The following is a 12,686-nucleotide window of genomic DNA, read 5'->3' as shown; positions in this document are numbered from 1 at the left end:
GTTACTTTTATATTTCGTTTTCCCACCCCCCAAAATACCAGATTGAGGTGGCCAGTCTATGAAAGGATGAAGAAGAGAAGCACAGGAGTACTAATGAAAAGAACCAAGCATCCTCAAGGTAGGGACACAACAGCTTCTTCAGCACCTTCACTGTCATGTTGAAGAATAGGCAGTTCAATATACTGTGTGTATATATATATATATATATATATATATATATATATATATATATATATATATATATCTTTTTCTTTTTACTTGGTGCCATTATTCTCCAAAATCTGACATTTATTTGTTTTACTCCTGAGATTTGGACTCATTTTTATTCCTATTTTTATTTTTTTCTGGAATACCCCTTTAGTTAACTTCGGAGAAACTAATGTAACTGTCATTGTTTTTTGGGGGGGCTATTTGTCTTCCGGATGTCATTAAGGCTACTTTCACACTAGCGTTAACTGCATTACGTCGCAAATCCGTTTTTTTGCCGAAAAAACGGATGCGTCAAAAAAGTGAAAAACGTATGCAACGCATACAGCATTTCGACGGATCCGTCGCAAATCCGTTAAACGTTTCCGTCGAAAATACTGGATGCGTTGCATACGTTGCATCCGTTTTTACCATCCGTTGCATCCGTTTTTACGACTGATCCGTTTTTAAAATGGGAGGCTCCCAAATTTGATTGGCTACTGGAAAATATGGAAAACTATATAGTTACTGTTTTTACAGCCCATCTTTGAGGGTTTTAGTTTTGTGGCAGCGATGGAAGGTGTTCTTGTGAGCATTGCTAGTTTGGTTACCGACATTATCTTTGAGACGAATCGCCTGGATATCATAGTGCGGGAGAAGGAGGCGGCAGCGGAAAAACAGAGGATGCTTCTGCAGCAACGGAGACGGAGGCGACTCTGGATACATCCGATTAATGAACTACGGATGATGATAAAGGGATCCAAACCCTAACCCTACCCCTAACCTCACCCCTAACCGTTTAATGAACATTTTCTGACAGTCATAGTGCCACGTATTTCAGTGCCACGTATTTCAGTGCCACGTATTTCAGTGCCACGTATTTCAGTGCCACGTATTTAAGTGCCACGTATAACCACGTAGTTATAGTATTTACAGTACGTGGCACTGATATACGTGGCACTGATATACGTGGCACTGATATACGTGGCACTGATATACGTGGCACTGATATACGTGGCACTGATATACGTGGCACTTATATACGTGGCACTTATATACGTGGCACTTATATACGTGGCACTTAAATACGTGGCTGGCTGGGGTCTTGTGGCTGGCAGTCTTCTCTCTGGGTCTTGCTGGCATATGTGGGGTTGAAGGCCCAGGCCAGGTTTATATAGATTTGGGGGTGTCTGGCCAATTGGCAACAAAATCCAGCTTCCGAGCATGCTCAGTGTAAAAAAACGTATTGCAGCGCTGCATTGCGTCGTACGACGTGTCCCGACGCATCCGTCGCTCATAGGCTTCCATTGTAGCCAACGACGTATGCCGCAGGATGCGTCGCGACACGTTTTTTAGGCGGAGACAAAAAACGTTACAAGCAACGTTTTTTGGCGACGACGTGTGGCCAAATTTCGACGCATCCGTCGTAAAACGGACACGACGTATGCCAATCCGTCGCAATACGTCGCCAATACAAGTCTATGGGGAAAAAACGCATCCAGCAAAAACTTTTGCTGGATGCGTTTTTTCTGAAAAAAGACGTTTTGAGACGTAATGCAGTTAACGCTAGTGTGAAAGTAGCCTAAACTACTCAAAAAAGTTTCTAAAAAAATGAACTGCTGCAATCAGCTTACTTGTTATGACACTTGTTTATTAATCATCTTCAAAATTTTAATGTAGTTTCCTGTGACGACGTTACCATTCTGATTTTAACTAGAAAAACGCAAAAGAAGAAAAACGTGTCTGGCCAAGATCGCATCCAGTGTTACTTTGGTTACTCCTCTGACTACATCTCATAAAAAGTTAAAATCTTTGGTGAACTCCCTAGTCTAAGATATTATCATTCCTGACATAACATACAGGCTTCGCTATTATCTATTTAGTCTTAGACTGCTCAAACTATGTCTACGTCTACAACATCTTCAGCTGAAGACACATGTCTGTAAAGGTACCGTCACACTAGGCGATATCGCCAGCGATCCGTGACGTTGCAGCGACCTGGATAGCGATATCGCTGTATTTGACACGCAGCAGCGATCTGGATCCCGCTGTGAAATTGCTGGTCGCTGCTAGAAGGTCTGCACTTTATTTGGTCGCTAGGTCGCCGTGTATCGCCGTGTTTGACAGCAAAAGCAAGGATACCAGCGATATTTTACACTGGTAACCAGGGTAAACATCGGGTTACTAAGCGCAGGGCCGCGCTTAGTAACCCGATGTTTACCCTGGTTACCAGCGTAAAAGTTAAAAAAACAAACAGCACATACTCACCAGCGCGTCCCCCAGCCTCTGCTTCCTGACACTGACTGAGCGCCGGCCCTAAACTGAAAGTGAAAGCACAGCGGTGACGTCACCGCTGTGCTGTTAGGGCCGGAGCTCAGTCAGTGTCAGGAAGCAGAGGCTGGGGGACGCGCAGGTGAGTATGTGCTGTTTGTTTTTTTAACTTTTACGCTGGTAACCAGGGTAAACATCGGGTTACTAAGCGCGGCCGTGCGCTTAGCAACCCGATGCTTACCCTGGTTACCCGGGGACCTCGGCATCGTTGGTCGCTGGAGAGCGGTCTGTGTGACAGCTCTCCAGCGACCAAACAGCGACGCTGCAGCGATCGGCATCGCTGTCGCTATCGCTGCAGCGTCGCTTAATGTGACGGTACCTTAAGTCAACGGAATTACTTTGCATTTATACCTCTGACCCTCTTTTGCTTGTGATACACCTCAGCATAAGGTTCGCCAATCTTGGCAGACTCAGACAACTTTTTTCTGAGGGAGTTTCTGATAGGTTTTGTGTGTGCCCTTTTTGTGATTCACATCATTTTATTGACTTACAGAGGGAAATTTATCAAAGTGTTTTCACTGGTTTTCTAGTATCAATAAGTTAAATTATGGCACACAAAACTTACACAATTCTTTGCGATTTTACCCTGCTCTGGGTACTTTTGAAGTTCATGCGAGAAAGTAGACATGGTTAGTTATAAAATAGACAGGTTTTACATGTCCAAGTTTCATGGTCCTAGTACGGATTGTGATGTCTGATCGGCCGTGGGTCTCCTGACCTGAACTCAATAGCCTGATATACCTATATCTATATATATGTATATATATATATATATATACCTGGAAACCCATAGCCGGCCTAGGCATTGAAATCCTAAATTAGGACCGTGAATGCTCAATGTGTGAAACTGACCTTACCTAGATTTCTGAGATGTGACTTTTTAAAAAGTCATAATTGTTACTTCACTTGTGGAGTGGCATAAGTAGAGTATAAAGTGACAGAAGTGTGTTATTTTGTGTGACACTCTAAAAAACACAGACTTCAAAAAAAAATTCTAGGGCTATAAAAAATATAGGTATGACAGGCCATTTGGGGCAACAATTGTGTTAGTAGAAGGGTACCTATAGCTTTATTGTTCTCACAGGAGCTAAAGAGATATTATTCTATTATCATTAAGAAATGTGTGAATTTCAAACGACAATGTTCATTCGGATTCCATTTATTTTTGAGAGTTTGAAACAGATGCCAGAATTAGTAGTTTGAATTGGCAGTATCAAAATTCACTTTTTTTTTGTAAAATATGCTTTATGGATTAGATAAGTACTACTGTACAAGTGTTTCTGTCTGTGGATTAAATTCCCAGTATCATTTCCAGTATCATCAGAGAGGAGCACTGAGGAGAGAGGAGTGCTGATTAGATGGCCTGAGGGAAAAGGGAGAGCTGAGTTTATGGCCTAAGAGCAGAGAGGAGCACTGAGTAGATGGCCTGAGGGCAGAGAGAAATGCTGTGGAGTCAGCCTGAGGTCAGGGAGGAATATTGAGGAGATGGCCTACAGGCAGAATGAGTGCTGAGGAGATGTGTGCTGAGGTATAAATGACATATGCAGACAAACATGCCAATTCATAGGTATATGGCAAAAAGCTATTACTCATAATGTAGTGCAGTCTGCAAAGTTACCACATCAACAGAAAACCTGCTACTCACGTTTCGCATGTTTAGTTCTTGCTTCCTCAGGGGGTCTGGTATATTGAGCTAACCAACAGGGCTTTAAATGTCCTGGACTCCGATCACATGATATCCAGTCACAGATACATAGTCTGGATGATATATTGTATAAAGGGATATATAATAAATAGTTTTTCCCCTGATCTCTCCTCCTGGGAGGACTCCGAGACTCAGGGTTTACCTGTGGTGAGGGCTGAATCCTGCCCCTACTCCCTTGTAGCCCCTCAGCTGCTCCCACTGGAGAAGAAGGGGTATGTTGGAGAAGGACGGCAGAGATCGTAGCTCCCAGGCAGCAGTCCTTACACTTGTGGTCCCAGCTGACTACTTCCATGGACTGCCAATTTATGACTGGGTTGTGTTTCTTCAACCAAGGGAGACCTAAGACAATGGGAGTTGGCATACCCTCCAAGATGTAGCATGACAGAGACTCTTCATGAGTCCCTATACGCAGGTTAATGTTGTCTATGACTTTGGTCACCCTCCCCTGGCTGAGTGGGACAGAGTCAATTGCCTGAACGCTAAGGGGTCTCGCCACCATCCTACCCATCAGACAAAGTGAGAATCCACCAAAATGACTCACACTCCACTATCCACAAGCACCGGTACAGTCTCAGTAACCCCACCAACCACCACTTCAGCAGGAATGGTACATGAAAAGATGGAGGAAATATACACACCCTGGTCTCCTCCCTCCACACGACCAGGGGAACGCAGCTTATGAGATGGTGTACATACTTTGACACAAGATGGGCAGACATTGATGTAATGACCTGTAAGTCCACAGTAGAAACATGCCCCCATACCACAGTGAACTGCAGGCAACCCCGTTTGAGAAGAGACTCCTCCCAACTAAATAGGTTCGTCCATCTGCACTGGTGTGTTCTAACTAGAAAGAACAACAGGGGGTTGGTGTATGTCTCTCCCTGGGGCGTCTATCCACCCGGATAGCAAGGGTCATGGCGGCTTCCAACGACCCAGGAGTAGCGTACTGCACCAGAGCATCCTGTAGCCTAGGTGACAGACCCTGACAGAAATTACTCCTAAGGGCAGGGTTCCACTGCGTGTCAGTGGCCCATCTCCTAAACTCTGAGCAGTACTCCTCAGCTGGTCGGCCCCCCTGTTTGATTTTACGGAGTCTAGACTCAGCTAGGGAGACGCCATCAGGATCCCCAAACACCAGCGCCTATGCCACAAAAAACTCGTCCACCGACCGCAAAGAAGGTGAATCGGTCGGCAAGGAGAAGGCCCAGGATTGGGGATCACCCTTGAGAAGAGAGACTATAATCCTCACACGCTGTTCCTCACTCCCTGAAGAACGAGGGCCAAGCCTAAAATATAGCTTACAGGCCTCCTGAAAAAACAAAAATGTATCTTTCCCACCAGAGAACATGTCAGGGAGATATACCTTGGGTTACGGTTGAGCCTGCTCATGAGCCGAAACCCAGAACCCCGACACCTGCTGAAGCTGCTGCACCACCTGACAGCGCAGCTCCTTAACCTCATCAGTGAGGGTCTGAATCAGCTGAGCAAAAGCCTGTGCTTGGGCCATCGATGCCCTGGAAAAATGTATCAGTCGTTGATAATGTCACGATAGATAAAGCAACCCCACGGGGGGGGGGCGGCAAACGGCATGACACACAACAGAATGGTAAAGGGGTGAGGAAGGCCCTACCAATTGGGAAATGAGGAATTGTCACCTCCTGCTTAAACCTGAGCCTGACCCTGCACTCCCCTAACGCCTCAAGTGAGTCCTTCCCCCGCCACTGTCGGGAACCTCGTCCCTCGCTGTCACCTCACACTGCCCTGGCTAGTGCACTGGCTTCATCATTGCAGATGTTACAAACACAGGGTTTAGTGACAAACACGAGACGGACAAGGAATAAACACAACAATTAGCTTTGAGACACCACTGCCAAGCTCCACACCGGTGGTCGGCGCTCATAGCAAGTGAGTAATTCTGCTACATACAGGGGATCTGATCATCGCCTGTATGTAGCAGAGCTGATCAGGTTATGGCAGCTTCTAGTCTCCCATGGAGACTATTGAAGCATTCCATTTTTTTGCAATTTCACCACACTTGGATTTTTTCCCCGTTTTCCAGAGCACGATATGTTAAAACCAATGGTGTCGTTCAAAAGTACAACTCGTCCCGCAAAGAACAAGCCCTCTCATTGCCATATTGACGGAAAAATAAAAAATTATGGATCTGAGAAGAAAGGGAGCAAAAAACGAAAATGTAAAAAACAAAAATACCTCCGGGGGTTAAGGGGTTAATGCAGTTTTTTTAGTAAGTAATAAGTCCACTTTAAAGAATGGAAGAAACACGAAAATGTAATAATTTCATCTCAATTACCCATTTTTGTACATTTCTCTTCTAACATTTTTAGACGTGCGCTTGTTCTAAAGATAAGACAGAAATGCTTATGAATCATAGTTTGTGTCATTCTTTGGTGTTTTTTTTCTCATCACAGGGATTATGTGGTGGGTAGGGTTGAGCGAAACGGGTCGTTCATTTTCAAAAGTCGCCGACTTTTGGCAAAGTCGGCGTCTCATGAAACCGAGCCGATCCCAGCGTTGCATCGGCCATGCGGTACGCGACTTTCGCGCCAAAGTCGCGTTTCAATGACGCGAAAAGCGCCATTTCTCAGCCAATGAAGGTTAACGCAGAGTGTGGGCAGCGTGATGACATAGGTCCTGGTCCCCACCATCTTAGAGAAGGGCATTGCCGTGATTGGCTTGCTGTCTGCGGCGTCACAGGGGCTATAAAGGGGCGTTCCCGCCGACCGCCATCTCACTGCTGCTGCTCTGAGCTTAGGGAGAGGTTGCTGCTGCTTCATTAGAAGCAGGGAGAGCGTTAGGCAGGGTCCATTAACCACCAAACCGCTTGTGCTGTAGCGATTTCCACTGTCCAACACCACCTTCGGTGTGCAGGGACAGTGGAAGCTACATTTTTTTTTTTTCTCTCAGCGCTGTAGCTCATTGGGCTGCCCTAGAAGGCTCCCTGATAGCTGTATTGCTGTGTGTACGCCACTGTGCAAACCAACTGCTTTTTTCAAAGCAGATATCCTCTTGTTCCTTCCTTTCTGCACAGCTATCTTTTTTGTTTGTCCACACTTTTTATTTAATTTGTGCATCAGTCCACTCCTTATTGCTGCCTGCCATACCTGGCTGAGATTACTGCAGGGAGATAGTAATTGTAGGACAGTTTTTTTTTTTGTTGTTTTTGTTTTTTTTTTGTGGGAGATTAAGATTGGCATTTCTGCTAGAGTGCCATCCCTGTGTGTGCCATCTCTCACTCAGTGGGCCATAGAAAGCCTATTAATTTTTTTGCTTGATTTGGGTTCTAAAATCTACCTGAAAAAAAATCACTACATCAATCAGTGGGAGATTAATATTGCCCTTTCTGCTTGTGTGCCACTCCTGACTCCTGTGTGTGCCATCTCTCACTCAGTGGGCCATAGAAAGCCTATTTATTTTTTATTATTTTGTTTCTAAAGTCTCCCTGAAAAAGAAAAAAAAAAGAAAACAGTGGGAGATTAATATTGCCCTTTCTGCTTGTGTGCCACTCCTGACTCCTGTGTGTGCCATCTCTCACTCAGTGGGCCATAGAAAGCCTATTTATTTTTTATTATTTTGTTTCTAAAGTCTCCCTGAAAAAGAAAAAAAAAATAAAACAGTGGGAGATTAATATTGCCCTTTCTGCTTGTGTGCCACTCCTGACTCCTGTGTGTGCCATCTCTCACTCAGTGGGCCATAGAAAGCCTATTAATTTTTTTGCTTGATTTGGGTTCTAAAATCTACCTGAAAAAAAATCACTACATCAATCAGTGGGAGAAAAATATTGGCCTCAGTCAGGGCTTGTGTGCCACTCCTGACTCCTGTGTGTGCCATCTCTCACTCAGTGGGCCATAGAAAGCCTATTAATTTTTTTGCTTGATTTGGGTTCTAAAATCTACCTGAAAAAAAAACACTACATCAATCAGTGGGAGAAAAATATTGGCCTCAGTCAGGGCTTGTGTGCCACTCCTGACTCCTGTGTGTGCCATCTCTCACTCAGTGGGCCATAGAAAGCCTATTAATTTTTTTGCTTGATTTGGGTTCTAAAATCTACCTGAAAAAAAATCACTACATCAATCAGTGGGAGATTAATATTGCCCTTTCTGCTTGTGTGCCACTCCTGACTCCTGTGTGTGCCATCTCTCACTCAGTGGGCCATAGAAAGCCTATTTATTTTTTATTATTTTGTTTCTAAAGTCTCCCTGAAAAAGAAAAAAAAAAGAAAACAGTGGGAGATTAATATTGCCTTTTCTGCTTGTGTGCCACTCCTGACTCCTGTGTGTGCCATCTCTCACTCAGTGGGCCATAGAAAGCCTATTTATTTTTTATTATTTTGTTTCTAAAGTCTCCCTGAAAAAGAAAAAAAAAATAAAACAGTGGGAGATTAATATTGCCCTTTCTGCTTGTGTGCCACTCCTGACTCCTGTGTGTGCCATCTCTCACTCAGTGGGCCATAGAAAGCCTATTAATTTTTTTGCTTGATTTGGGTTCTAAAATCTACCTGAAAAAAAATCACTACATCAATCAGTGGGAGAAAAATATTGGCCTCAGTCAGGGCTTGTGTGCCACTCCTGACTCCTGTGTGTGCCATCTCTCACTCAGTGGGCCATAGAAAGCCTATTAATTTTTTTGCTTGATTTGGGTTCTAAAATCTACCTGAAAAAAAATCACTACATCAATCAGTGGGAGATTAATATTGCCCTTTCTGCTTGTGTGCCACTCCTGACTCCTGTGTGTGCCATCTCTCACTCAGTGGGCCATAGAAAGCCTATTTATTTTTTATTATTTTGTTTCTAAAGTCTCCCTGAAAAAGAAAAAAAAAAGAAAACAGTGGGAGATTAATATTGCCCTTTCTGCTTGTGTGCCACTCCTGACTCCTGTGTGTGCCATCTCTCACTCAGTGGGCCATAGAAAGCCTATTTATTTTTTATTATTTTGTTTCTAAAGTCTCCCTGAAAAAGAAAAAAAAAATAAAACAGTGGGAGATTAATATTGCCCTTTCTGCTTGTGTGCCACTCCTGACTCCTGTGTGTGCCATCTCTCACTCAGTGGGCCATAGAAAGCCTATTAATTTTTTTGCTTGATTTGGGTTCTAAAATCTACCTGAAAAAAAATCACTACATCAATCAGTGGGAGAAAAATATTGGCCTCAGTCAGGGCTTGTGTGCCACTCCTGACTCCTGTGTGTGCCATCTCTCACTCAGTGGGCCATAGAAAGCCTATTAATTTTTTTGCTTGATTTGGGTTCTAAAATCTACCTGAAAAAAAAAAACTACATCAATCAGTGGGAGAAAAATATTGGCCTCAGTCAGGGCTTGTGTGCCACTCCTGACTCCTGTGTGTGCCATCTCTCACTCAGTGGGCCATAGAAAGCCTATTAATTTTTTTGCTTGATTTGGGTTCTAAAATCTACCTGAAAAAAAAACACTACATCAATCAGTGGGAGAAAAATATTGGCCTCAGTCAGGGCTTGTGTGCCACTCCTGACTCCTGTGTGTGCCATCTCTCACTCAGTGGGCCATAGAAAGCCTATTAATTTTTTTGCTTGATTTGGGTTCTAAAATCTACCTGAAAAAAAAAACACTACATCAATCAGTGGGAGAAAAATATTGGCCTCAGTCAGGGCTTGTGTGCCACTCCTGACTCCTGTGTGTGCCATCTCTCACTCAGTGGGCCATAGAAAGCCTATTAATTTTTTTGCTTGATTTGGGTTCTAAAATCTACCTGAAAAAAAAACACTACATCAATCAGTGGGAGAAAAATATTGGCCTCAGTCAGGGCTTGTGTGCCACTCCTGACTCCTGTGTGTGCCATCTCTCACTCAGTAGGCCATAGAAAGCCTATTAATTTTTTTGCTTGATTTGGGTTCTAAAATGTACCTGAAAAAAAACACTACATCAATCAGTGGGAGAAAAATATTGGCCTCAGTCAGGGCTTGTGTGCCACTCCTGACTCCTGTGTGTGCCATCTCTCACTCAGTGGGCCGTAGAAAGCCTATTAATTTTTTTGCTTGATTTGGGTTCTAAAATCTACCTGAAAAAAAAACACTACATCAATCAGTGGGAGAAAAATATTGGCCTCAGTCAGGGCTTGTGTGCCACTCCTGACTCCTGTGTGTGCCATCTCTCACTCAGTGGGCCATAGAAAGCCTATTAATTTTTTGGCTTGATTTGGGTTCTAAAATCTACCTGAAAAAAAAAACACTACATCTATCAGTGGGCGAAAAATATTGGCCTCAGTCAGGGCTTGTGTGCCACTCCTGACTCCTGTGTGTGCCATCTCTCACTCAGTGGGCCATAGAAAGCCTATTAATTTTTTTGCTTGATTTGGGTTCTAAAATCTACCTGAAAAAAAAACACTACATCAATCAGTGGGAGAAAAATATTGGCCTCAGTCAGGGCTTGTGTGCCACTCCTGACTCCTGTGTGTGCCATCTCTCACTCAGTGGGCCATAGAAAGCCTATTAATTTTTTTGCTTGATTTGGGTTCTAAAATCTACCTGAAAAAAAAACACTACATCAATCAGTGGGAGAAAAATATTGGCCTCAGTCAGGGCTTGTGTGCCACTCCTGACTCCTGTATGTGCCATCTCTCACTCAGTGGGCCATAGAAAGCCTATTAATTTTTTTGCTTGATTTGGGTTCTAAAATCTACCTGAAAAAAAAACACTACATCAATCAGTGGGAGAAAAATATTGGCCTCAGTCAGGGCTTGTGTGCCACTCCTGACTCCTGTGTGTGCCATCTCTCACTCAGTGGGCCATAGAAAGCCTATTTATTTTTTATTATTTGGTTTCTAAAGTCTCCCTGAAAAAGAAAAAAAAAATAAAACAGTGGGAGATTAGTATTGCCCTTTCTGCTTGTGTGCCACTCCTGACTCCTGTGTGTGCCATCTCTCACTCAGTGGGCCATAGAAAGCCTATTTATTTTTTATTATTTTGTTTCTAAAGTCTCCCTGAAAAAGAAAAAAAAAATAAAACAGTGGGAGATTAATATTGCCTTTTCTGCTTGTGTGCCACTCCTGACTCCTGTGTGTGCCATCTCTCACTCAGTGGGCCATAGAAAGCCTATTTATTTTTTATTATTTGGTTTCTAAAGTCTCCCTGAAAAAGAAAAAATAAATAAAACAGTGGGAGATTAATATTGCCCTTTCTGCTTGTGTGCCACTCCTGACTCCTGTGTGTGCCATCTCTCACTCAGTGGGCCATAGAAAGCCTATTTATTTTTTATTTTGTTTCTAAAGTCTCCCTGAAAAAGAAAAAAAAAATAAAACAGTGGGAGATTAATATTGCCTTTTCTGCTTGTGTGCCACTCCTGACTCCTGTGTGTGCCATCTCTCACTCAGTGGGCCATAGAAAGCCTATTTATTTTTTATTATTTGGTTTCTAAAGTCTCCCTGAAAAAGAAAAAATAAATAAAACAGTGGGAGATTAATATTGCCCTTTCTGCTTGTGTGCCACTCCTGACTCCTGTGTGTGCCATCTCTCACTCAGTGGGCCATAGAAAGCCTATTAATTTTTTTGCTTGATTTCGGTTCTAAAATCTACCTGAAAAAAAAACACTACATCAATCAGTGGGAGAAAAATATTGGCCTCAGTCAGGGCTTGTGTGCCACTCCTGACTCCTGTGTGTGCCATCTCTCACTCAGTGGGCCATAGAAAGCCTATTAATTTTTTTGCTTGATTTGGGTTCTAAAATCTACCTGAAAAAAAAAACACTACATCAATCAGTGGGCGAAAAATATTGGCCTCAGTCAGGGCTTGTGTGCCACTCCTGACTCCTGTGTGTGCCATCTCTCACTCAGTGGGCCATAGAAAGCCTATTAATTTTTTTGCTTGATTTGGGTTCTAAAATCTACCTGAAAAAAAAAACACTACATCAATCAGTGGGAGAAAAAGATTGGCCTCAGTCAGGGCTTGTGTGCCACTCCTGACTCCTGTGTGTGCCATCTCTCACTCAGTGGGCCATAGAAAGCCTATTAATTTTTTTGCTTGATTTGGGTTCTAAAATCTACCTGAAAAAAAAACACTACATCAATCAGTGGGAGAAAAATATTGGCCTCAGTCAGGGCTTGTGTGCCACTCCTGACTCCTGTGTGTGCCATCTCTCACTCAGTGGGCCATAGAAAGCCTATTAATTTTTTTGCTTGATTTGGGTTCTAAAATCTACCTGAAAAAAAAACACTACATCAATCAGTGGGAGAAAAATATTGGCCTCAGTCAGGGCTTGTGTGCCACTCCTGTGTGTGCCATCTCTCACTCAGTGGGCCATAGAAAGCCTATTTATTTTTTATTATTTGGTTTCTAAAGTCTCCCTGAAAAAGAAAAAAAAAAGAAAACAGTGGGAGATTAATATTGCCCTTTCTGCTTGTGTGCCACTCCTGACTCCTGTGTGTGCCATCTCTCACTCAGTCGGCCATAGAAAGCCTATTTATTTTTTATTATTTG

General features: G+C 43.2%; 1 protein-coding gene across 8 annotated transcripts in view; it reads left to right on the top strand.

Annotated features, from left to right (window-relative positions):
• The window catches only part of LOC143783036 (uncharacterized), a 251,852-nt gene that overhangs the window by 20,763 nt on the left and 218,403 nt on the right, over window positions 1–12,686 (top strand). For all 8 annotated transcript variants that reach the window (XM_077271204.1, XM_077271209.1, XM_077271208.1 and 5 more), the window contains one exon: window positions 42–118. In XM_077271204.1, the coding sequence (XP_077127319.1) occupies window positions 42–118 (77 nt within the window). The remainder of the gene's footprint in view (window positions 1–41; window positions 119–12,686) is intronic.

Source organism: Ranitomeya variabilis, chromosome 6 (genome assembly GCF_051348905.1).
Source record: "Ranitomeya variabilis isolate aRanVar5 chromosome 6, aRanVar5.hap1, whole genome shotgun sequence".
NCBI classification, from domain to species: Eukaryota; Metazoa; Chordata; class Amphibia; order Anura; family Dendrobatidae; genus Ranitomeya; species Ranitomeya variabilis.
This window is presented reverse-complemented; position numbering and strand designations above follow the sequence as displayed.